General features: G+C 43.2%; 1 protein-coding gene across 1 annotated transcript in view; it reads right to left on the reverse strand.

Annotated features, from left to right (window-relative positions):
- Window positions 1-27,230, reverse strand: part of CPT1B (carnitine palmitoyltransferase 1B) — a 79,800-nt gene that overhangs the window by 2,238 nt on the left and 50,332 nt on the right. Inside the window, exons 14-18 of the mRNA XM_088444339.1 lie at window positions 22,674-22,838; window positions 14,547-14,681; window positions 14,308-14,460; window positions 8,597-8,710; window positions 4,116-4,208 (exon numbers count right to left, since the gene is read on the reverse strand). Coding sequence (XP_088300465.1) covers window positions 4,116-4,208; window positions 8,597-8,710; window positions 14,308-14,460; window positions 14,547-14,681; window positions 22,674-22,838 — 660 coding nt within the window. The remainder of the gene's footprint in view (window positions 1-4,115; window positions 4,209-8,596; window positions 8,711-14,307; window positions 14,461-14,546; window positions 14,682-22,673; window positions 22,839-27,230) is intronic.

Here is a 27,230-nt window from a genome sequence, read left to right on the forward strand (position 1 = left end):
ACTATAACTGAAAATAAAGTAAAATTAAAAAAAACCTTACTAGAAGCATACTTTCCTACTCTCCCCGATTATATATATATAAAGAAAACAAAACAAGAGATATAACCAATGCAGGGAAATTATACTAATGATCCCATTCAAATGTATATATAAGGCACAATGGAGGGATGTATTATAGTGGCACCTAATGTGCCGCTATATCGCTTCCTGCTTCGCCTCTTTACCAAGATGTAAGAGCATAGCGCCCCTGTCATTTACCGCACAACCCCCCGATCATACATCGGGGAGAAGTGGTATCAGCGCAACCGTTTTGATGCTTCTTACATCTCCCCCGACAACCCCTATGGCTGCATGCTTCTTCTAGAAAGTATTAGTGCTTTTCATCAATATGTAGATCTTACTAACTGATTTGGGGCTCATTTACATTTGAATATAAGGTCATTTATGACACGTCTCTCATATGTAGCAGTACACGCCCACTTTACCGTCGCACTTTTTTAAAAGTAGGCAAGTATGACTAGAAGCTCCTTATGGTACTGTGCTGCTGTCACTCAGCCAATCACCAGTTGTTTTCCCACACTGGCCGCTTGTGAATGGCTACATTTGTATTGTGCTATATCTGCAAAGATTTTGGTGTGTCATGAAGCCCTATAATAGTGTTTTTCTGGGGGTCTTTATTTCAAGAAAAGCAATTGTGTATTTTTATTTCTGTTAGAACTGTTGTGGAACTACATGGAAATTAATCTACATGTTCCATTATACAGTAGCTACTGGCAGTCATGTAGTTCCACAAGCACTAGCAAGTGCTATTAATAAATACTTTCTGGAACATGTAGTACCGCAAAAGCCACTGTTCATTGGGATAGCATATCTTTAACTTCAGTGGTCCCTTTTATTTTACAATCGCTATCACAGAGGTGCAGTTCAGCATGGAGCTGGCTGGCTTTAGGAAAGGGTCCCAACTGCTTGTATTTGTGGCTACTGTCTAGAGCACAGGTCCTCAAACTTGGTCCTCAGGACCCCAAACAGTGTGTGTTTTCCAGGTATCCTCACAGAATCACAAGTGAAATAATGATCTCCACCTGTGGATTTTTTTAAAGTTGTCAGTGAGGTAATGAATATACTTGTGCACGTGATCTGTGTGGGGTCCTGAGGACAGAGTTTGAGAACAACTGGTCTAGAGCTGTGATTCTCAACTCCCGGGTTTTCCCATCAGGTAATTTTTTTGCGGATGTCTGTTTGTGGAAGCAGTGGGATAATTACTGACCCAGCAAAATAAATTAACTAATCTGTGCATGATTAAACATGACCTGTTGCTAGTAGTTGAGGACTGGAGTTGAGAACCACAGGTCTAGATCAGTGGTTCTCAAACTCCGTCTTCGGGACTCCAAACATTTTACGTTTTCCAGGTCACCTAGCAGATGCACAGGTGTATTCATCACTCAATGACACAATTTAAAAGATCCACAGGTGGAGCTAATTATTTCACTTGTCATTCCTTGAGGAGACCTGGAAAACATGAACTGTTTGGCGTACTGAGGACGGAGTTTGAGAATCTATGGTCCAGACCATGCTGAATGAGCTGGGACTGGGGCACACTTACTAGAACATCAGGTTACAGCAGAGGTTCCCAAACTGGGTCCTCAAGGCACCACAATGGTCCAGGTTTTAAGGATATCCATGGTTGAGCACATATACTGTAGTTAAATCAAAAGATTGAGGTACTAATTAAGTCACCTATGCCCAAGCATGGTTATTCTTAAAACATGGACCGATAGTGTGCCTTGAGGACCGAGTTTGGGAACCTCTGGGCTACAGGTTTGCCTCGTTATAGTGAGAGTTACCACTTTAGCAGGTGACAATACACTGATTTTTCCATTACTTAGTGTTAAATAGACCTATTATAAAGTGCCAGCTATTCATTTTTGTATGCTGTATTCTTATTTATTCATCAAGTTGATGATGACAGGCTTTGCTCCGGACACAGCTGCAGGATTTTAAGTTGCAAATATCTTTCTAATATTTGCAACTCAATGTTCCCATGTATAGATGCAATTTTGAGTCTACGTTCTGGACACATCTTGTGTGATAACTAATACAATATATTAAAAGTTCAAATAAAATCATTTATAAATAGCAATATTTAGCAGTCAATAAAAATCTTTTTTTCAAATTTTATTTATTACAGCTCTCCTTTACTACTGCAAAATAGTGTATAATATGAAGATGTTATCTGTAAGACCTTCTGCAATATTGTCCCCTCCTCCAAAACGGAGGGCTGTTTGCTTTTCGCCTGCTTCAGACCCCATCACTGCCTGCATTGTATGCCTGAACCCAGCTCCATGGTGGGTGAAGCAGTACACACAAAAATAAAATCAATAAAACTAAGAAAAAAACAAAAGAAGCTTACAGTAGTTCCAGCTGTGCAAAAATGACATCTGTGATCAAATGGATTAGGGAATATAATAATTCAAGGTGCAATATTTGATAGGAAATTCTTGATTATTTAATATGTAATTAGTTAAAAGGTAAATGGCATCTCTAATGTGAGATCAATTAGAATTTAGCAAGCACTTTGTTGTAAGTATGTGTCTTACAATGCCTTCAGGATCAGACAATAAACTTACTTTGTCTAACACTGGTGCTCCTATTGTGCTCAATTCCTACTGACCTTCAGATAGCCTGGTGCATTACTCATTTCAAATATTCTGAAACCAACACTAGCCATAACACATATATATATATACATACATACACACATATATATATATATATACATGTTCTACCACTCTCATGTCTGTGATCTGATGGAATAGTATTTAAATAACCTGATAATCAACTGGAGCCATTAATGAATAAAGACAATAGCTACTTTTATATAGGGGTTTATGTACTAAGCTTTGGACAGAGATAAAGTACCAATCAATTAGCTCCTAACTGTCATGTTACAGGCTGTGTTTGAAAAATGACAGGAACTGATTGGTTGGTACTTTATCTACATCCACTTTAGCTCTCTCCAAGGCGTAGTACGTAGACACCACAGTTTGTTAGCTTCGTACATAAGGAAGGAGATTGTTCTAACTCTTATGGCCATACACTGTGAAATATCTCATAGTGTGTATGGCCACTATATCTCCTGTATCAGTCTCACAGAGTATGCCCATCATACACCTACATAACATAATGGAATCACATTAAGCCCCAGGGGTTGCTGGCCCAGTGCATTACACCATCACTCCTGTAAATTTCCACTGCATCTCTAACTGGTGAAAATGCAGCATTCAATCATCATTACATGATAGGCCTGTCTTTTCCAGGTTGCTGTATTGCCTATCTGAATAGACCATTTTATTACAAGTGCTATTCATATCTGCATCCAGGATGGTAGCAGGTAAAATATGAGATTTTTACACGTAGACTAACCCCTTTGCCTTTCACCATAATTTGCACAGTCTATATACAAGTAAATTTAGCAAATTCAATTAAGCTATATAAAAAATTGCATATGGCCTGTCCTATGTAAGGCTATAAATCACATTGCCAGTAACAGTAGTGTATCAGATTTTCTTTCCTGCTTAAATAGGTCATACTGAATTACATCTCTAGTCTGAGACAATTTATAGACTGGTGTCATTTTGACCTCTAGTATTGTTTTAAAATATCATTCCTAATCCTACTTATAATTACGTAAAATGCATTCATATCTGGAGTAGAGAGGTATCCTGAGCTAGTCTGAGTAATAAACAGATGATTAATCTGACGTTACAGCTCAGGATTACTACTGCATGTTCTGGGCTGTCATCAGCATTAACCCGATTTAATGAACTCAGCATAATATAAGTCAATTCTGAGAATGACTGACAGTTGTATAATTGTGCAGGAATACAACTATTCTACACAAGGAAAGCAAATGAGGATGGCCATGTTGGTACAGGGCATCGAAATATCTTCAACACCTTAAATGCCCTTTCTGCTGTTTTAGGATTACTACTGTAGTTCTCCACTCTGCTGTAACAATAAAATATTATATTTTGCTATGGAAGTATGTCAACACGATTGCATGGTACATTTTTTAAAATTGATGCATACATATATAGGAAGTGTCAATAGCTTACCGTCTCAGGGCTCGAGAATTTGCTGGAAATGTGCAGAGTGATGACATTTTCCCCAGCAAAGATGTAGGAGACACCATAACCATCATCTGCCACCTGTAAGACCATGCCACAGTCAGAGAGTGGGGATAAGTAAGTTGTACAGGACTCCTCTAGTGCACAGTAATGAACAGGAAGGGCAAGGGCCAATAGGCCATGGCAATATGGGAAGGCACTGTATTATATACATTGGGAAGGCAGTGTAATATATGTGTCTATCTCTGTGGGTGAGCGTCATTGCCTCAGTAATCTCACTGTCTCCTGGTGAAATGATAGGCTTAAAATAGTTTAGGCAAAAAAAGAAAAATACAGCTAGTAACTTCACTGTGTACGTACGGCTGACATGCACATTTATATACAGACACAAAGCTCACTGTGTACGTACGGCTGACATGCACATTTATATACAGACACAAAGCTCGCTGTGTACGTACGGCTGACATGTACATTTATACACAGACACAAAGCTCACCGTGTACGTACGGCTGACATGCACATTTATATACTGACACAAAGCTCACCGTGTACGTACGGCTGACATGCACATTTATACACAGACACAAAGCTCACCGTGTACGTACAGCTGACATGTACATTTATACGCAGACACAAAGCTCACCGTGTACGTACGGCTGACATGTACATTTATACGCAGACACAAAGCTCACCGTGTACGTACGGCTGACATGTACATTTATATACAGACACAAAGCTCACCGTGTACGTACGGCTGACATGCACATTTATACACTGACACAAAGCTCACCGTGTACTTACGGCTGACATGCACATTTATACACAGACACAAAGCTCACCGTGTACGTACGGCTGACATGCACATTTATATACAGACACAAAGCTCACCGTGTACGTACGGCTGACATGCACATTTATACACTGACACAAAGCTCACCGTGTACGTACGGCTGACATGCACATTTATACGCAGACACAAAGCTCACCGTGTACGTACGGCTGACATGTACATTTATACGCAGACACAAAGCTCACCGTGTACGTACGGCTGACATGCACATTTATATGCAGACACAAAGCTCACCGTGTACGTACGGCTGACATGTACATTTATACGCAGACACAAAGCTCACCGTGTACGTACGGCTGACATGCACATTTATACGCAGACACAAAGCTCACCGTGTACGTACGGCTGACATGCACATTTATATACAGACACAAAGCTCACCGTGTACGTACGGCTGACATGTACATTTATACGCAGACACAAAGCTCACCGTGTACGTACGGCTGACATGTACATTTATACAGACACAAAGCTCACCGTGTACGTACGGCTGACATGTACATTTATACACAGACACAAAGCTCACCGTGTACATATGGCTGACATGCACATTTATATACTGACACAAAGCTCACCGTGTACGTACGGCTGACATGCACCTTTATACACAGACACAAAGCTCACCGTGTACGTACGGCTGACATGCACATTTATATACAGACACAAAGGTCACCGTGTACGTACGGCTGACATGCACATTTATATACAGACACAAAGGTCACCGTGTACGTACGGCTGACATGCACATTTGTATACTGACACAAAGTTCACCGTGTACATATGGCTGACATGCACATTTATATACTGACACAAAGCTCACCGTGTACGTACGGCTGACATGCACCTTTATACACAGACACAAAGCTCACCGTGTACGTACGGCTGACATGCACATTTATATACAGACACAAAGCTCACCGTGTACGTACGGCTGACATGCACATTTATACACAGACACAAAGCTCACCGTCTACGTACGACTGACATGCACATTTATATACTGACACAAAGCTCACCGTGTACGTACAGCTGACATGCACATTTATATACTGACACAAAGCTCACCGTGTACGTACGGCTGACATGCACATTTATATACTGACACAAAGCTCACCGTGTACCTACGGCTGACATGCACATTTATATACTGACACAAAGCTCACCGTGTACGTATGGCTGACATGCACATTTATATACTGACACAAAGCTCACCGTGTACATATGGCTGACATGCACATTTATACACAGACACAAAGCTCACCGTGTACGTACGGCTGACATGTACATTTATACGCAGACACAAAGCTCACCGTGTACGTACGGCTGACATGTACATTTATACAGACACAAAGCTCACCGTGTACGTACGGCTGACATGTACATTTATACACAGACACAAAGCTCACCGTGTACATATGGCTGACATGCACATTTATATACTGACACAAAGCTCACCGTGTACGTACGGCTGACATGCACCTTTATACACAGACACAAAGCTCACCGTGTACGTACGGCTGACATGCACATTTATATACAGACACAAAGGTCACCGTGTACGTACGGCTGACATGCACATTTATATACAGACACAAAGGTCACCGTGTACGTACGGCTGACATGCACATTTGTATACTGACACAAAGTTCACCGTGTACATATGGCTGACATGCACATTTATATACTGACACAAAGCTCACCGTGTACGTACGGCTGACATGCACCTTTATACACAGACACAAAGCTCACCGTGTACGTACGGCTGACATGCACATTTATATACAGACACAAAGCTCACCGTGTACGTACGGCTGACATGCACATTTATACACAGACACAAAGCTCACCGTCTACGTACGACTGACATGCACATTTATATACTGACACAAAGCTCACCGTGTACGTACAGCTGACATGCACATTTATATACTGACACAAAGCTCACCGTGTACGTACGGCTGACATGCACATTTATATACTGACACAAAGCTCACCGTGTACCTACGGCTGACATGCACATTTATATACTGACACAAAGCTCACCGTGTACGTATGGCTGACATGCACATTTATATACTGACACAAAGCTCACCGTGTACATATGGCTGACATGCACATTTATACACAGACACAAAGCTCACCGTGTACGTACGGCTGACATGCACATTTATATACTGACACAAAGCTCACCGTGTACGTACGGCTGACATGCACATTTATACACAGACACAAAGCTCACCGTCTATGTACGGCTGCCATGCACATTTATATACAGACACAAAGCTCGCTGTGTACGTATGGCTGACATGCACATTTATATACTGACACAAAGCTCACCATGTACGTATGGCTGACATGCACATTAATATACAGACAGTCTTAAATTCGCAGTGTGACTGACAGACAGAGAGCGTTTGAGTGAGGCAGCGGCGAGCATCAGCTATCAAATGCTGGCGAGTCTCGACCGTTTTGGGGTCACACCACATTCTGCGTTTATGATCCTGTACGCAGGAAACATGGCATCTCAGTTACGGCGGAAAGTCGAAGTTTGCATGACCTGCGTCAGATGCTGCGTATGTATATGTAGTTGCGGACAGCTGCGATGGCTCAGATGGGCATCTCAGTACAAGTCCCAGTTGCTGTTGCAGCATATCTTCCCATATCAACAGCTGCAAAAAATCAACCTCAGCAGCATTGGCGTACTGCTCTGAAACAGGTCCTATATGTATGTTTGTTTCTGTATCCTTCCTTGTTTGATTTTTGTCCTATTAACCTGGACCTTAATACGATACCTATGTTGGGTTAGTCTGTGCTGTGTGACCAATTGCTGTTGAATTATTTTTCCTACGTGTCGTTATATATGTTGTTCCAGTTTGTGCCATCCTTCGTTATATACACTGTTACTTTGTATTATCGCTTCTCCTGCTTTGTGTTTTATTTGTTTTGTATGATGGTTTTTTTTGTGTTTGAAAAATTCAATTAAAAATACATAATAATAATAAAAAAATAATAATCAGCAAGACGCAGCAAAGCACTAACTGGTTCTCTTCATAGTAGAAATCAAGGGATTTTAAGTAATACAAAATATCAGAGTTCAAGAGAGACAGAATCACGTAGTTGGTCACATCTAGTAATGGATCAGAATTCTATTTGGCTATTGGTGTTGGCAGAAGACAGCTTGAAACCAGCAAAAATAAAAAGCAGTTGTCATCTGTAAAGCAAATCGAGGCAGGAGGATGAGCAGCTCAGAGGCTAATCTAAGCTGCTTTGCACCCAGCCTCAGTAGCCTACTTACCACTTTACACTAATGCGACTATGTAAGTCAGGCTACACAACCATGGCAGTCCCAGGACACTCCCACAAGACTTATCTGTTCTGTGTATCTGCATGGTTGCCACCCAGGCACGCCCATTTCACAAAAGGCTGTGCCGCTGCTTGAGATGAGACTCGCCCAGAGCTAGATGCGACGCATGTGCAGACTCAGTTTGACGTTTTTTAACACATGCGCAATTTGTGGAAAATCATGATATGTGTAAATTTCTGCACTTGTGACCTAGGAATCAGGCCCATAGTGTTTATATAGTGTTTTCACCACAGTAAACGCTCTCTCTTCACTTACGGGTCCAAATCCTCCTCCAGCAGATATGTGGTCTGGGAATTCCTCCAAATCAAATAATTTTAGCTGCTGTTGTGGAGTTTGTGATGTGGAGAGTCGCCAGGGTTCGGACAGCACCTGTAAAATTCACAGTGAATAATGAGAGACTTCCTTTCACATCACACAAACCATTACAAGGCTAGCTTCATATTTCCAGAAGAGTAGAGAAACGCATACATACGTATTATAATGCTATGTTATATTAGACCATGCCTATTAAATCTCCTTTCTAAGGTTACATACAGTCATATGAAAAAAAGAGAGTACACCCTTTTTCTAATCTGTGTGCTTACATAACAAGGCATAATTAACAGTCAAGCTGTCAACAAGCCCTAAAATGTTATAAAATCAAACCTAATGCGACATGTAACTCATTACAGGTTTTAATACATTATTATTTGTTAAACAAAAAAAATATAGAAACATTCAGAAACCATGGGCTGTATTACAGTGGGGGATTTAGTTATATTACTGGCGTCGCTATAACGATGCAGGAAAACAGGTAAAATGCAAAATGCTGACGCCGCTATCTCAATAGGCATCCCGATCATAAGACAGCGGACCCAGGTAAGTGTTAGCTGCGGGGGGTTGGGCGTTAAGGTTAGGTTTAGGCACTCCCGGGGGGACTTAGGGTTAGGCCCCCTTCCGGGAGGGTTAGGAGTAGGCTTCGGGGAGGGGGGTTAGGGTTAGGCACCCCCGAGGGGAGGACAGGGTTAGGCACCCACCTGGGAGGGTTAAGTTTAGGGTGTGGCACCACTGGGGGGAGGGTTAGTGTTAGGCACCCCCCAGGGAGGTTAGGGTTAGGCACCCACTAAGCGAGGGTTAGGGGACGGGTTAGTGCACTTACAGCCGCCATCGGGATTCTGCATGTTCGGGGCTGCCACTGTTGGGATTTGAACCCAACCCATACAGTGGGTACTATGCCAGTTTGCATAGTGTATCATGTGTAACCCTGTTTTCACTCTAGGATGACTAATTTCAGTGCCTCCATCCAAGCTTAGTGTAATAGTAAAATTGTGGTATGGGCCTGCTTGGGTAAGGCCGCGTGTTTATTCTGAATATTATTTTTATTATAAGGTTATATTGACATCAGTTAGTGAAAAAAAAAGAAAAAAAAATATATATATAATATATATATATATATATATATACACACACACATACATACATACAGTATATACATACATACATATATTATACACACATACAATTTCCTCCCTCACCGACCACATCTTTTGTTATCTTTTAGTACTTGTATTCCTTCCATCAGGCAGGGGTGTATCTAGGGATCTGAGGGCCCCTGGCAAGGTAATGGACTGGCGCCCTCCTCCTCCCCTAATTTCAGGAAGTCCCCCCTATGCAGTGCCCCCAGTAGTAGTCCACCCTATGCAGTGCCCCCAGTAGCGCCCCCCCCCATAACATGCCCACAGTAGTGGCCCCCACAATACAATTCCCCCAGTAGTGTCCATCCCCCCATAACGTGACCCCAATAGCTGCCACCCCCTATACAGTGCCCCCTAGTAGCCACACTCCCCCCCCCTGTGCTGTGCCAGAAAAAACAAAAATTACTAAACAAGCAAACAAACAAACCTACATGTGAATGCTGCACAACATTACATGCTAATTAATTACAAAAGCTATAACAGACCTTTCTCTTTATAATACCAATTCATTACATTTCAGTTTGTACCCAACAATAGATTTGAGTCTTTCACTTTACGGTGATACAATACTAAAAACAACCTGTACCACAAGAAGTCCGGAAAGACGGCTATAAATTACTGTAAGTCCACCTAATAAAGTTTCTAGGTTCAAGCTGATAAAAACAATTAGCTAATAAAAAGCAATTTAGTCTTTTTTCCTTTTATTTCTCCTCTTATATATGCATGCTCCCAGGTATGTTTATGCTGCGTATACACTATCCGCAGCTGGAAATCCCTCTCCTGCCATTATTTAATCGTACTTTAATCTATTGCTGCTTGTGAGCCAGTAGCAGCTTTCTCCTGTCCCTTAGTTGATGGATAGTTTGTTTCAATATTAGTAGCTGTACTGTACACTGTTACTGGTATTCATTTGTATCCTGTTCCTGTGGAACTTTTTAAGATATAGGTGCTACAATATGAGTCCATTCCTAATATGTATTACTAGCCAGTTTTATAATAGAGACAGTGGATCAAGCACCTTCGGTGCAAGCTGTCTGCATTTGACTATTCATATAGCTATTTTGATGTAGCAGTTTTCTTTCCTTTGTATAAATTTAATGAGATTGGATTAAAGATTACAATCCCTGAAGTAAAGTGACATTGTCGGCTGTGCTACAATTTTCAGTCCTCTCCGCAACTTTCCCCTGCGTTTTTCCAGCTGTAAAAAATTGAGCATTAAGCTGTGACAAAATACTAACAGCAGCTACTTATTATTAATTGCTCCTATCACTCCTTTCTTCATGAAAACGCTGCCCACACTCTCCACTGTTGAACTGGCAGCTAATTCAATGTTGAAGCAGTGCTGGTAACACCAATATTCCTCTTCCCTTGCTGGCTGGCAATAGGTGGTTTTTATATTGTTCTACCATATAATATGTGTAGAGGCTTCAATTAAACCTTACTTATGCCCCCCGACTCTGTGCTTCAATAATTTGGCTACACGTGCTGGTCTCTTGTTATTGGGCAGACCAGCCCCTAAAAGCTGTACCTGCCTCCCGTCAGTCCAGTGGATAAGGATGGTCTCCACATACTGTAGGACTGGCTCTGACTCTGCTGCCTTTCTCCTATTCTCTACATAGCAACTGCAGAGTCAGTCTCTGCTCCGTAACTAACCTCCGGTTGATCAGCTCCATGGTAAGCAGTCCCCACTGCCCCTGGCAATCCCGGTATCACTGGACTTAGTACAGGTACCCATAGTTCACACTGGCTGCACCGAGCCCGTCACCCTGCCGCTGCCGTGTTGAGCAGCTCAGGGAGGATCAGGTTGATCAGCGCAGGAGGGAGGGGGGGGGGGGGAATCAGGATTCTGTCCGTTATGGCAGTTGAGGAGGCATTTATACCTTCCCCACCTGTCCATGCAGCTCCCCTTTGCCTCTTCCCACCTAAGGCTCCCCTCACTAGCCCATGTGCCCCTTCCAGAACTTTCATAAATACCATATATGGAATGCTTCTTGTACCTTCCCTGGGACATGTTTCACCTCTGAATATAAATCATAATATAAATAGCGATTCATATGCAATCACAATTCATTAAATATACATTTGTGAAACCCCTTTTCCCACAAATATTGTACTACGAAAAATTATTATTTCTTACTTTAACTTATTTTTTTTATTTTTATACCCACTAAGGGGGTTACACATGCCGTTGATGATGGCGACTTGCCATAAACTAAGTGCATATGGTGCCAATGTGGAGGCATGCTCATCTCATGATGTGTCTGGCTCTGCATATGTGCGGAAATACACTATTTTTGCATGCAATATTTTTTTTTTTTAGCAGTTTACACTCAATTTTGCCGCTAACTCTGCATTAGCCCATATGTGCAAAAGTAACTATGCCTTATAATTCATCAGTAAGTATGGCTTATGATTCATTGCCTCAAATAGAGTCGGGTTAAGATTTGGTAGGGTCCAAGTGCAACTAACTTGTGGGGGGCCCCTAACCAACATCAATACCATCCTCTGCTCACCGTCCACACACTTCTGTGCTTTGCAATGATGTGTCACAGTCAGTCAAGCAGGCTCTATGGCACCTCCATGCTGCTCTGCACACTACGCAACCACAGTCACACTCAGGGGCGTATCTATAATGGGTGCAGGATGTGCGGTGCACACGGGCCCCCATATTATCTAAAACTCACCTCTCCGAGGTTCCGCATCAGGTGTCTCAACAGTGCACAAAACGCCAGAAAATGGGTGCCGCGGTCATTTTTCCAGTGTTTTGCACAGTGAAGAAATCGCTGGGAAAATGGCGGGTGAACCATTTTCCCGGCGATCTGCGCATGCATAGTAGACTCTGGGCACACCCTAATGCCCAGAGTCTACTGATGCTATTGTGGCCGGCCAGCCACGTCAGTCAGCGGCTGCCCGCCAGGGTGAGAGGAGTGTGCCCCAGACGGGGAATGCACATGGGCCCCTTCCTCTCTTAAGATGCCCCTGGTCACAATAGTTGACCTCCGTGACCCTGAAGGGCGTTGAGTACATATTATGATGATGATAAAAATTGTTCATCAATAAGGTAGAGGTGCTATGTGTAGGGGCCCCCATGTTGCCTCATCGGTAATCTGTATGAATATTTCACTAATTTTCATGGTATTTGAGGAAATTTGACTGCACCTGCATCACTACTCTGGTTCAATGATGTCTGAGGGCACTTCAACAGATTACGGGTTACTACATTTATATTGGAATTGCAGGACTTTTGAGTTTTCTCTGCAAATCTCAGAAATGACTTCTATTGCTTTGTGACTGACTATCCCAGGTCCTCACAGTGTTTTTATACTGGAGCTCACCAGGGCCTTGTTTGTAGAGTTGTAGCAAACCCCAGAAATTATTTCTGCACTGATAAGCTTGATGCTATATATCCAAAACGTGCAAATCAAAACTATATTTAAAATTTTGCATTTTGTTACTGATAAACTGACAATTCACCTCACCTGCAGGAAATTAGGTGTACCTGTGCAAACTAAGGCATGTGATATCACTAGAGAAGATTCTGCACCTCAGCAGTGCTATGTGTTATAAATTACATTTTAAGGGTTAAAAATAACAAATCCCCTGAAGAGGGTTCTGCTGAAAAATGACATCAAGTACTTTTGTATTTGCAGTTCAATATGTTAAAAAATAATTTTTACTTGTCACAAAATATTACAGTTTATTTTATCTTTTTTACTATACATTACACTTATTGTTCTCATCAATTTTATACAGTGATGGATGGGGGATTTATTCTTTGCAAAATTATTGAGAACCACTGCACTACAGTATAAAAGTGTTTTCAAAACTCAGACCTCAAAGCCGCCTTACAATTTAGGGTTTAAGGTCATCCATGCCTGAGCACAGATGGTTAAATATTTTTAATATTTCACTAACTGTTTGATAATTGTGTATATTAATGTTATTAATAAGTTATATTTTAACTATATGAGTGCACCAAAGAAAAAAGAGAACCCTGTCAAATTCTCTTTTCACCTTTTTTTGTAGCTTGCAAGTCACCTGGAGTGGCACCCCACTATCTAGATAAGCACAGTCCATAGGATGTGCCGGCACCAATGTTTCTGCTCCATCAGTGCTGTCCTGTGACGTCATGACATCAAGTGCACCAGCGGCACCCTGCTTTGGCTTTTGATTCCAGTCAAGCTACTTCTGCCAATATTCCAGCATATCTTAACCAGGTGCAAGTAAATTAGATCACTCAGTCCATAAACTGCATATACTCAAAACACAAAGAAGGTCTGCATTATTCCAAGCAAAATAGATTATGAATAGGATTTCTCTTTTGAAGAGTTTTGGTGACAGTTTGTTGAATGTCATTATTACATTTATTATCACTGACATAATGTTGGCACACTTATACAAGCTGAAGAGCTTGTATAAGTGTGCCATGGCAATTTTTATTTTCAGGTTATCACTGTGGAATAAAAGAGGGGTGATGATGTTCAGAAATGATTTGTGTTTGTTTTGTCTCACCTGTTGAAGGAAGGGGGACTCAGTCCCCAGATACTTGGATACAAGATATAGGCAGAAGATGTGACGATCAATTCCCTTCCCTGTCATTGCTAGACGATACATTAACTGGTGACGCTCTGCTGCTGCTCTGTACAGTGCCAGGCGATTTTCCTTCTGCATAACAATAGGTGAAATTAAATCAACATACATGAAGAGCATAGAAAGGAGGTCAGATAAAAAGACATAGTGATAGTACCCACACTTTGATTGGGATCCTCCATGGCTTTCACAAAATCACAGGATTGGCTGGTGCATGATCTCACAGTTTCTGTTCGACCTTCGCGGAAAAGACGAGTCATGGAAGCTTCATATGTCAGACAGAAGTGACCCTTGTCCTGTGGTATCCATAAAGTGACACAAAGATGGGCGATATAGTGACTTCTATTTACCATAACAGTCAGACTACTGTGTTAGCTCTAGCACTATAACTGTTACATAACAAGCCTTAGCCAGTGTCTTCATATTGCATTGCATGCATTTTACATATGGTATTATATTGCAACTAGTGCCACTATCCATTGTGTCATTATTCTCCCTATTTCCACACACATACTTGTCCCATCTTCAGATTAAACATATTAGAGAAAAAATATAAAAGGAAAAAATTAATTGTTAAATAGAGAGGAAACATTTTGGTATGTCAGCCAAGGAGACCATATTTTATCAAAGGTTTTGGATGTATTACGTAATAAAGCTGTCATATATTCCATCTTGTATATATACCAGATGCGTGATAATATTGCCTGCATCGGAGAGGGATGAGGGTTTTTCCAATCCGCTGCAATTTGGCAGGTCATAGCAGACACTATATGTCGGAATAACCTATTCTGACACCGGGACAGAGAAGGCAGACCCAAGGGAAGTAGAAAATGCCGAGGATCAGAGGGAATCGTAATATCAAAGAGGTGCGAGAGGAGAGCAAGAACCTCCTGCCATATTGTAGTTAGTTTGGGACAAGTCCACCAGATATGCAAAAAACTGCCCTCTCCACCGCAACCCCTCCAACATCTATCCGAAGCATCGGGAAACATTGCTTGTAGCCGCGATGGTACATAATACCATCGGTATAGCAATTTATAAACATTTTCTTTAATTTTGACGCAAATAGACTGGTGGCAGCATTGTCCCATATCTCCGTCCAATCCTCAGCATCTATAGTGTCCCAAATCTCGTTCCCACGCTAACTCATGAGGGTCTCGATTAGAGCTTACTTCTTCCCCTAGTAAGGAATAAATAGTAGAAATAAGACCCCTAGTGGAGGGTCTTCTCCAACATAAAGACTCAAAAGAAGTCAAAGGTCTGCTAATCAGAATCGAGCTAATTTTGGAGTGGAAATGTCTAATTTGTAGGAACCGAAAAAAATCTTTGGATGGAACCGCTACTCTATCCCGGAAGTCAGAAAATTGTGGGAAATTAGTATCTATAGTAATATCATTTACATAATAGATATTGCTCGATGACCAGGCAGTAAAAGATGACTTACATAAACCAGGAGGAAAAGATGGATTATGAAGTAGAGGTATCAAAGGGGACGGGGCCGGAGCTAACTTAAAACATCTATTGGTTAAATCCCAAATTGCTAAAGAATGGGAAATGACAGGATGAGAAGAAACTGTCCGGGGACGATGAATCTTAGGGATCCACTAGAGGGAGGATACAGTAGCCAGTCCCAGCTCCTCGGCCTCGATAGCCACCCAGACCTTCCCCGCACCGAAGTTACACCACTGAGCACAATGAGAGAGCTGCGCAGCATAATAATATTTTTTAAAATCAGGAATTCCCAAACCCCCACCCCTAGAAGGCCGCTGAAGCAACTTTAGTCTGATCTGCGGGCGTTTCCGGTTCCATATGAAATATGAGGTTTGGTACTGAAGGAATTTGAACACGTATGGAGGAATATAGATACAAGAGCCGAGGGAGAACGCTCATCTTAACTGAATGTATTCTACCTATCCAAGAAATAAAATAATTGGACCAGTCACACAAATCAGACTTAATACAATCTAGAAGGCGGGGAAAGTTTGCCTGAAACAGCTGATGATGATGATGAGTTAGGAAAACACCAAGATATTTAATCTTTTTTTTTATGCCAGGTACAAGGGAGCCTCCAGTGTTTGCTTTAGGGTAGCAGGGATATAGAAATCAAGAACTTCAGTCTTGGTGACATTAATTTTATAACCCGAGTGTTGGGAATATGAATTTATTTCCTCTAGAAGTGAATTTAGGGATCGAGCTGGGTCAGTGAGAGAGACTAAAATATCGTCGGCATATAATGCGACTTTATATTCCGAAGGGCCAGTGGATACTCCCGAGATAGCTCTATTACAACGGATCTTTGCCGCCAGGGGTTCCATAATAAGAGCAAATATTAAGGGAGGGGACAACCCTGCCGAGTACCGTTAGTTATTCCAAAACTAGAGGAATAGACACCATTAACCGAAACTCGTGCTGTGGGGGAACAGTAAAGTGCCACAATGCCATCTAAAAATTTGCCTGAAAATCCCATTTTGTCTAGGACAGCGAATATGAAGGGCCAGGAGATGCGATCGAAGGCCTTCTCCGCGTCAAGAGCTAAAATCAGAGAAGGAAGTTTCCTTTTATGAATAGAATGTATCAGATCAATGGCCCGTCTGGTGTTGTCCGATGCCTGATGTCCAGGTATAAACCCGACCTGATCCGGATGTATCAAATAAGAAAGCAAAGGAGCTAACCGAGTCGCTAGGATTTTAGCATAAATTTTCAGGTCGACGTTTAATAATGAAATCGGTCTATAGTTAATACAATGAGTAGGATCACGATCAGGTTTAGGGATCACTACAATGTCGGCCCGAGTTGTATCAGGAGCAAAAGAAGCGTCCTCCAAAATATCATTAAATAGAGATGTAAGATGTGGGGCAAGTTCCTTTGCAAACAGTTTATAATATTGGGATGTAAATCCATCAGGGCCTGGGGCGGCAGAGGAACGCATTGATCTAATAGCAGCTATTGTCTCTTCATCTGAAATACGGTCATTGAGAGTAGATAATTGGGATTCTGAGAGCCTCGGAAGGAAAGTAGAGGACAAATATGAGTGCACCCCCTCGGCTCCAGCAGAAGTGGGATAAGAAGAATCTGATAAGTTATAGAGGGAACTATAAAAGGTTCGAAACTCCTCAGCCATAACCTCAGGATCATAAGTTAGAGAACCAGAAGACGGAGAGTGTAGTTTGTCTATCGCACCTAATGCTTGTCTGCGACGCAGTTTATTGGCTAACAAAGAATCAATTTTGTCAGATTTATCATAAAAGCGTTGACGAAGTTTTTGCAAGATAAGCGCAGCGCGATGAGACAGAAGGGCATTAAGCTGACCTCGTAGTTTCTCAATTTGGGTTAGCACGGAGGCGCTAGGGGATGTTTTATGCTGAATCAATAGTACTGAAATTTGTGACTCAAGGGAAGTAATTTCTTGTGCAGCCGCTTTCCTAACCGCTGAGGTTTTAGAAATAAGAAAACCCCGTATAGTAGCCTTATGGGCTTCCCAGAGGATACTAGAGGAAATATCAGGGGAGGTATTCTCCTCAAAATAGCGGGTCATCGCCAATTTTATTTCTAGCAGAGCGGGGGGATGTTGTAAAAGGGAGTCATCAAGACGCCAGTTACGCTTCCTACGAGGAGAGCGATGTACATCTAAAAGAATATAGACACCTGCATGGTCTGTCCATGTAAAGGGGGAAATACCGGCTTCCGTAACCAGAGAGGTAATAGTGGAGGAAATGTGGATCATATCTATCCTGGAATAATGTTGGTGTGGAGCTGAAAAATGAGTATAGTCTTTGCTGTGAGGATGTTTAAGACGCCAGGTATCACTAAGGCCATAATGTTTAAGGGAGGCCAGGAGAGTACGAGAAGCTCTAGGAAGAGACATCCCCGAGGAGTTTGAAGGCGGGTTCGATCTGTCTAACAGGGGGTCAATAATGGTATTAAAATCCCCACACAAAATAATATGGCCCTGCGCAACTCTGCTAATACGCCTGAACAGAGAATCAAAGAATTGGGGCTGGTCTTGATTAGGAGCGTACACTGACACCAGAGTGAAAATCTCAGTACGGAGAGTACCGATCACTATAAGAAATCGACCCTCTGGGTCTGTCACAGTTTTAATGTGGACAAAAGGGATATTACGCCTAATTAAAATGGCTATCCCACGTTTTTTACAATTCGCTGAAGCAAAGAAGGTCTGGGCAAACCACCTACCTCGGAGCTGAGAATGCGGGCCCGTAAGATGCATCTCTTGTAGAAATGCAACATCGGCTTTCTCCCTCCTACAAGCCCCCAAGAGAACAGTACGTTTCTTAGGAGAATTAAGACCGTTTACATTAACTGATAGCAATTTAAGAGACATGGAAAAATATATAAAGAGGTGCTATTGACATAACACACAGATATAATAAGTCAAAAATTTGGCCCAAGTAGAGCCACCCTTAGGGACAGAAAAAAAAAAAGTGGAAAAAGAAACAGAAGAGAGCCACAGAGAAAGAAAGGCACACAAAAAAAGGAGAGAAACAGAGAACCCATTCGGGTAACAACCCTGGTAAATTGGGTCCCAATCAAGGACCGCAATAATATCAATCAACATAACATTAATCAAAAATATCAAAGGGAGCATGGGGGGTAGTGAAAGGACCGTCCAATAGAATCAGGACTGCCTGGACCCTTAAATATAAGATCGGCTAAAACCAAATCAAACAAAAATCCCTGTAAAACAGGGATCATAAACCTGTGTCAGTATATAGAAACAAAACAAAACAAAACAAAAAAAAAAAAGGGGGGGGGGGGGGGGGTCAAGGAAAATGGGAAAGACAAGGGGAAAAGAGAAGAATTATCTAAACATCGGGATATTCATACAAATAATAACTATTTATGTCGCAGAGAACCACGAGGGGAGGACTGTTCCTCCTAGCAAAATTCAAAAAGAACATTGTAGGGAGCTTAAACCCTATTATAAAGAGAGTATACACCAGGGAGTGACCGAACAGTTCAAGTGGGGTCACGGTCCTTAGCATGGTGACGGGAAACCCTGGTCCAGTCCGGTGAAGGAGGATGGGAGCGTTGAGGTTTGGGAGAGGCTGCATCAGTCACCGGATCAGAAGTCGGTGTCGGAAGAAGATTAAGCTTGGCTAATAAATCTTGACCTTGAGTGAGAGTCTTGACACTATGCACAGTGTTGTTTGCTGAAACCTGAAGCATAAAGGGGAATCCCCAGCGATATCGGATTTGATGCTGCCGTAGAATCTTAGTGACTGGCTGAAGATCCCGCCGTTTCTGAATAGTAGAGGGAGCCAGGTCCTGGAAGATTTGTAACTGCATATCTTGGAAAGGAATCACTGGAGAGTCTCGAGTAGCTAACAAGATCCGTTCCTTTGTACGAAAATAGTGCAGGCGAACTATGACGTCTCTAGGAGGTTGAGTAGGAGACGGCTTCGATCGGAGTGCTCTATGGGCTCTATCACATAAACAATCTTCATTTGTAAGGGCTGGAATTAAGTGTTGAAAAAAGTATTTTAGAAATGACGGTAAGGAGGGACCAAGGATTGATTCTGCTATATTATGGATACGTAAGTTGTTGCGACGGGAACGATTCTCTTGGTCCTCTTGTCTTTCTTTGAGTGTCTCCACCTCATCATGAAGTCTAGAGAGTTCTTTATCAAGACGATTTTGGGAGCGGCATAAGTCGTCCGATTTAGATTCCAGCGCGTCCGTTCTGTTGCCAAGAGATGTCAATTCTGATTTAAATTCTGTTATAGCCTTTGACAGTTCTTGCTTGAATGCGGATTGAACTCCCTCCAACAAACCAGTCATAACCGCTTGAATTTGAGGATCAATACCAGCTTCGGATGAGCAAGGGGAGGAGGGGGATTCTGGGGGTAATGACGAACTCTGTGAACCCTTGGATTTAGATCCGAAGAAATTTGCAAAGGATGGTGGAGGTTTTCTTACCTCTCTGCGACATAGTGAAATAATACAAAAAAACAAAACAAACTACGGTATAAAAGGTGAGACACAGGGCTCTACAATAATAGTCCAGGCAAGTTTGGTGATAATATTAAGCGAACATCTTTAACTCCAGAGAGGCACCATCCAGGAGAACTTCAGCCTCAGAAAAAAGAGTGTGAAAGGCTGGCAGAAAATATAATAGCACATGGAGGTTCGCTAATTGTGGCTGCAAATAGTACTTGAGGTAATTATCACAGAAGACCACAAGAGGGAGCCAGCGTAGAGTAAATGGCAAATATCCACCAGCACAAAAGTAAAAAATGTCAGGGCAAGAGCAAGCTAAGTAGCTGATATGGTTTGAACTAGGGATGTGCAGGCTCGGATAGGTTCGAGTTTGCACGTGGAGTTCGGATTTTTCCCTCCAAAAAAACGGAACTCAGAAAGAGGCAAAACGTCATCTTGCATGGACGAACATCATCATTCCTGGACTTTTGAGTTCCGTTTTTTTGGAGGGAAAAATCCGAACTCCACGTGCAAACTCGAACCTATCCGAGCCTGCACATCCCTAGTTTGAACCTGTTAGGCTAGTGAAAAATAAACTGGATATGTGTAGGTGGTCATATAGGAGCACCAGACATAGAGAGAAGGGCCAACAGGTCACGTGACAATGGAGCAGGTGGAGCAGTGGGATATAGAAATACAATATAAATACAATATAATATAATCTCCCCTCAGGGACTCACCACCCTCCCCTTACTCCAGGGAGTCACAGGCAGCAGATAATCCTGTCAGCAAGCGGGGTTGCACTGCCAGTATCCCGGCAGCAATAACCAGCAGCAGCATCAGCGTGGGAGAAAATCAAAGATGGCCGCCGGAGGCTTCAGAACGCTGGGGCTTCCTCCCAAAGATGTCTCCCGGGAGTCCCCAGAAGCAGGGACACCAGCCCTGACACAGCAGCAGGGCAGCCGAGGCTAGAGGGCCGGAGAGGGGTCACGCGATGTGCGGCAGAGAGGACTCCACCGCCGGAAGTCCACAGCCGCCAGTCCGCGCGCTCCAGTCCCCGGCTCAAAGGGCAGCAGGCCAGCTGCAACCCGCGGAAGCGCCTATTGCGCCTCCCGATTTCGCAGCTTTCACCCGCTGGGCCAGTGACAAACCAGGGGAAGGTAAGCAAGGGTCTGGAGGTGTCCGCTGACCGGGATGGGGCTATAGAGGCTAGATTTCCTCTGCACTGGCCCGGAGCTCTAACGAGATGCGGCTTCCTCCATTAACGGTCAGGCCACGCCCCTACTTGTCCCATCTTCAATTAAAATTCCTCTTTTTACATCCCCATTAGATTACCTCTCAGTTTTAAATGGTTACCATTCATATTCATTTTAGTCACACTATCCATTTCTTTTTAATGTATTTGCTTTTGTATCCCAATATATAGGTATACTTTCCAATCCTTCCTAGCTCTTTATATTGATAAATGTGCAGGTGGTGTGTCAATAAACCAGCCAGATGGACATGTTAACAATTCTGATACAGCACACTCTGTTTGCAGTGTTAGGGGCATATCCAATTAGAAGTGAATATTCCAAAAATCTCACGCCGCAGGGTTTTCCCCATCGGTGTGAGATTTTTGTATACAATTGGGTGCAAGTTATATTTTTTTTCTGCACACAATTTTTTTTGGAGCACCTTCAGAGCAAGTCCAGTTTTTCCTAAAATCTTTATTGTTAGGAAAAATTGCAGGGCTTATTTCAGAACCCCTAAGACACCCCCTCTAGTCACTAATTAAGCAATTGGAAGTTTCCAATTAGCTTAAATAGTCCAATAATTACATGTCATTATTTCCTTGTTAAAACAATGACCTCAAATTACCCCAAAATCTACTTTTTTGTTGATTTATACATCCCAAATTTAATTAAAGCAATTATTTAAATAAAAAAAAATAAAAATGCTTTGTTTTTTTTAACTGACTCTAAACTAAAAAGTTTCTTTATAATTTTAATACATTGTATTCTTTTGTGATTTTTTTTTTTATTGACCTAAAACTACACAAAAAAAAACTTTTTTTCCATATGAAGTTATTATTCTACAAAAAATATATATATTTTATAATTTCTTTACATTTTTTGGGGGGGACAGACTGATTTCCCCATTTTTTTCTAATGTTCCAGCTGGAATTTTATTTATTTTTTTAAATTATGCCTAACTTATTTTCTTTCTGTTTAATCGGATACAGCGGATAATGGGAGTGTGCATACCCGTGGTAATTAAAAAATGCGCGCAATATGAGCTAATTTTTATTGCCACAAAAATCGCACTTTCAATTGGATATGCCCCCAATAGTGGTTCATTGGTATCTTTACCCTGTAGTGAGCCAGCTGTAATGCTATCTGCAGAAAGGCATCAGGGCTGCTTCTGCACTTTTTGATGAGTCCTTTCCCAAAGTCTGTGAAACGGAGGCAATGAAAATCCACATCATCTGCTAGTGTCTTGGCTGTGAAGTAGGAGGACTCTATGACCTCACGGCACTGAAAGGAGGCAATTGTTTTTGTTAGATGACTTTTCACATATTCAAATGTTAACCAGAGTGGGTCAAACCATTCTGCTGCTGTGGGAAGTTAAATAGCACCTTTTTCAACCCTTCCCATGAACTACTGTATCGCAAACATTGGCATTAGTGTTGTCTAATATATACAGTATATATGCAAGAGATATGCCACTCTTGGGTATGTGGTCGCGCTCTGATATATGCATGCCTTGGTGTGCGTTCAATCACCCAAGGTGTGTGTGTATAGAAGAGTGTGACAGCACACCCAAAAGTGGTCTATATAATAAAATGACCCCTGTTGTGTTAAAATAGTTCTACATGGAGATAATGTAGGGTGAAACAGATACAGGGAAGGAGCTTTAAATAGTTCAGAATAGGCTGTTTGATTTGAATTATTTTTTATTACATTTAACTGGATCAGTGTAAGTGAATAAAACAGTTGAAAGTTCAGAATAGGCTGTTTAAACAGTTGAACATTAATGATTACTGTCACTTTAAGAGTGGTTCATTTTGGAAAAAACACAAACACCTTTAACTAATCAAGCAGGGGGATCAAGTATCAGTGCAGCAGTAAAAAGAGGTGATTGCCAACCTCACTAAAAAATAAGAGTTATGGTATAACATACCTTTGTTAACTCTTTTTCTTAGAGGTCCATGGGGTCCACAGCCATTACGTTGGGTATGAATCCTGGTCACCAAACAGTTAATGCAAACGAGTTCTCTGCTCCCAGGATGCAACGGGGTTCATCCTCATATACCCCACCTCCTGCCTCAGGTAGCCAGTTCGTTACCAAGCTCAAGCAGGCAGAGAAAAACAAAGGGTAAGAAAGAAAAGGACCCATACTCACGAGTTCAGACTCTCAAGAGAAGAACTACGGAAAAACCTCCCCCAGAACTACAGGTGCGTCTGGGTGGGTGTCATGTGGACCCCATGGACCTCGAAGAAAAAGAGTTAACAAAGGTATGTTATACCATAACTCTTATTTTCTTCTTCGGGGTCCATAGCCATTACGTTGGGGATATCCCAAAGCACTAACCATCCGGGCGGGGACGCTCCTGACTCTCGGAAGAGAGGAGAATCCTACGCCCGAAGGAGGCATCCTGAAAGGCAAAGGTGTCAAAGGAATACAATTTGACAAAGGTATGGATGGAAGACCATGTGGCTGCTTTACATAATTGCTCAGCAGAAGCACCCCGGCGGGCCGCCCATGATGGACCTACCATCCTAGTAGAATGTGCAGTCACTGAATCCGGCACCCGCATACCAGCCTGTGTATAAGCCAATGAAATTGCCATGTGAATCCATCTGGCCAGTGTCTAAATGTTTACTGGCTGGCCAGCCACGCTTATGACAACCATAAAGCACAAAAAGTGAATCGGACTTCCTCCATTTGCTTGTGCGTTTAACATAAATTCTTAACGCACAGACCATATCCAGGAAAGCCTCACCTTGTGAGAGACTTGTACCCTGAAATGCTGGAACTACTATTTCTTCATTAATATGAAATCTAGACACCACTTTCGGAAGGTAACCCTCCCTAACACGTAGCACTGGTCTATCTTGATGAAATACCAAGAACGGCTCCCGGACGGAAAGCGCAGCTAAATCCGACACTCTACGTGCAGATGCCATAGCAAGGAGGAATACCGTCTTTGCTGTTAGCCACTTGATGTCTATTGAATTCAAAGGCTCGAACGGAGGAGCCTGTAAAACCTTCAGAACTAGAGTCAAGTCCCACGGAACAACCGGGGAAACGAAGGGAGGCTGAATCCTCAACACCCCCTGAAAAAAGGTCTTTATATCCGGTCTCAGAGCAATTTTATGTTGAAACCAGACTGAAAGAGCTGACACCTGTACCTTTAAAGAGGCCAGGCGGAGCCCTTTTTCCAGACCGCTTTGAAGAAAATCAAGCACTCTGGATATCAGGAACTTCTGTGGGTCATATCCTTTAAGTTCACACCACTGAAAGAAAGTATGCTAAACCCTATAGTATATACGGGCTGAGGATGGTTTCCGTGCCTTCAACATCGTCCGTATAACAGACTCGGAAAACCCCTTCTTCCTCAAGCCGGAGGCCTCAAGAGCCATGCCATCAGCGATAGCCGATAAAGATCCGGGTACCAGCAGGGACCCTGTAGCAACAGATCCGGTCTCAATGGCAGAGGCCACGGAGTGTCTATGGAGAGAGACTGTAGATCTGTGAACCAGTGCCGTCTCGGCCATGCCGGAGCTATTAATATGACGGTGCTGCCCTCTTGTTTGATCTTTCTGACAACTCTGGGCAGAAGAGCAAATGGGGGAAACAGATATACCAACTTGTAACGCCACTTTACTGTCAGTGCGTCTCCAAACTCGGCTCTCGGATCTCTTGTTCAGGATCCGTACCTGGGAACCTTGTTGTTCCTTCTTGATGCCATCAGATCTATTTCTGGTAGGCCCCACCTGTCCACAAGGTTCCGAAAAACCTGTGAATGTAGGGCCCACTCCCCTGCATTTATCTCTTACCGACTGAGAAAATCGGCCTCCCAATTCAGGATTCCTGGAATGAACACGGCAGATATCGTGGGCAGATGAGTCTCTGCCCATACCAGGATCTTTGATACCTCTGCCAAGGCAGCCCGACTACTTGTGCCCCCTTGATGATTTAGGTAGGCGACCGCTGTGCGATTGTCCGACTGTATCTGCACCGACCTGCCCTTTAGGATTTCCTGAGCCTGCACTAAAGCTTTGAATATAGCTCTTAGTTCCAGGATGTTTATCGGTAGCCGGCTTTCCGCCACTGACCACTTTCCCTGGAAAGTGTGTGACCCCGTCATCGCCCCCCAACCTTTTGACTAATGTCCAAACCGGCACCCAAAAGGGGCGACCCTGCCTGAGATGCTTTGTCTGCAACCACCAGGTCAGGGACAACCGTACCTCTGGAGAGAGACGCAGCAGCTGAGACCTGATCGTGCGATGATCCTTGTTCCAGCGAGACAGAACTACCGTATATACTCGAGTATAAGTCGACCCGAATATAAGCCGAGGTACCTACTTTTACCCAAAAAAACTGGGAAAACTTACTGACTCGAGTATAAGCCTAGTGTGGGAAATGGCAGTAGCTGGTAGTGCCCCCAGTAGTAATTCCCCCTGGTTGTGCCCCCAGTAGTAATCCCTCCTGGTAGTGCCCCCAGTGGTAATCCCCCCTTTCAGTGCCTCCAGTAGTAATCCCCCCCTGGTAGTACCCCCAGTAGTAATCCCCCCTTTTAGTGCCCCCTGTAGTAATCCCCCACTGGTAGTGCCCCCTGTAGTAATCCTCCCCTGGTAGTTCCCCCAGCGGTAATCCCCCCTTTTAGTGCCCCCTGTAGTAATCCCCCCCTGGTAGTACCCCCTGTAGTAATCCCCCCCCTTGTAGTTCCCCCAGTGGTAATCCCCCCTTTTAGTGCCCCCTGTAGTAATCGCCCCCTGATAATGCCCCTTGGTAGTGGCCCCTGTAGTAATCGCCCCTGGTAGTGCCCCCTGATAATGCCCCTTGGTAGTGCCCTCTGTAGTCATCGCCCCCTGGTAGTGCCCCCTGTAGTCCCCCCCCCCCCCCCCCTAGTAGAGAGAGACGTGAAAAGAATAAAAAAAAAATAAACGCTTACCTTAAACTCCCGCTCCTGGTCCCGCCGCTGTCCGCTCCTCCGGCCGCTTTGCACGGGAGAGACGTCGTCATGACGACGTGTCTCCCATCACCCACTGCGGGAGCCGGAAGATGGCTCCCGCAGTGGGAGCAGCAGCAGCCGCTGAGAGTCTCACAGACTCTCAGCGGCTGCTGATTACACCAAACACGCAGCTGCCGGCTCCGGCGGCTGTGTGTTTGGCAGTGTGTAGCGCTGACCGAACTCCGTCCGGTCAGCGCTACACTTGACTCGAGTATAAGCCGAGGGGGTACTTTTTCAGCACATTTTTTGTGCTGAAAAACTCGGCTTATACTCGAGTATATACGGTAATTGCTGCAGTGGTCTGCAGTGGAATTGAGCATATTCCACCATCCTGAAGGTGGCCACCATCGACCCCAGGACCTGCATGGCAACTAGAACTGATATCTGCCTGTTATGAAGCAACCTGCGTATTCGTGATTGTAGGGCCAGGGTCTTCTCCTCCGGCAGATATATTTTCTGCACCACGGAGTCCAATCTCGCTCCCAAATGACACATCTGTTGCACTGGACAGGGTGACGACTTTTGCCAGTTTATGATCCAGCCGTGACTGTACAGACATGATACTGTCTGCCTCAAATGATCCTGTACCTGCTGTGGGGTCTGCCCCAGCAATAGGAGGTCGTCCAAGTAAGGCAAAATCCTGACGCCTTGGCGTCTGAGGCATGCCATCATCACCGCCATCACCTTG

The sequence above is a fragment of the Taudactylus pleione genome, unplaced genomic scaffold (genome assembly GCF_031769625.1).
Source record: "Taudactylus pleione unplaced genomic scaffold, aTauple2 ptg000019l, whole genome shotgun sequence".
In the NCBI taxonomy this organism is placed as follows: Eukaryota; Metazoa; Chordata; class Amphibia; order Anura; family Myobatrachidae; genus Taudactylus; species Taudactylus pleione.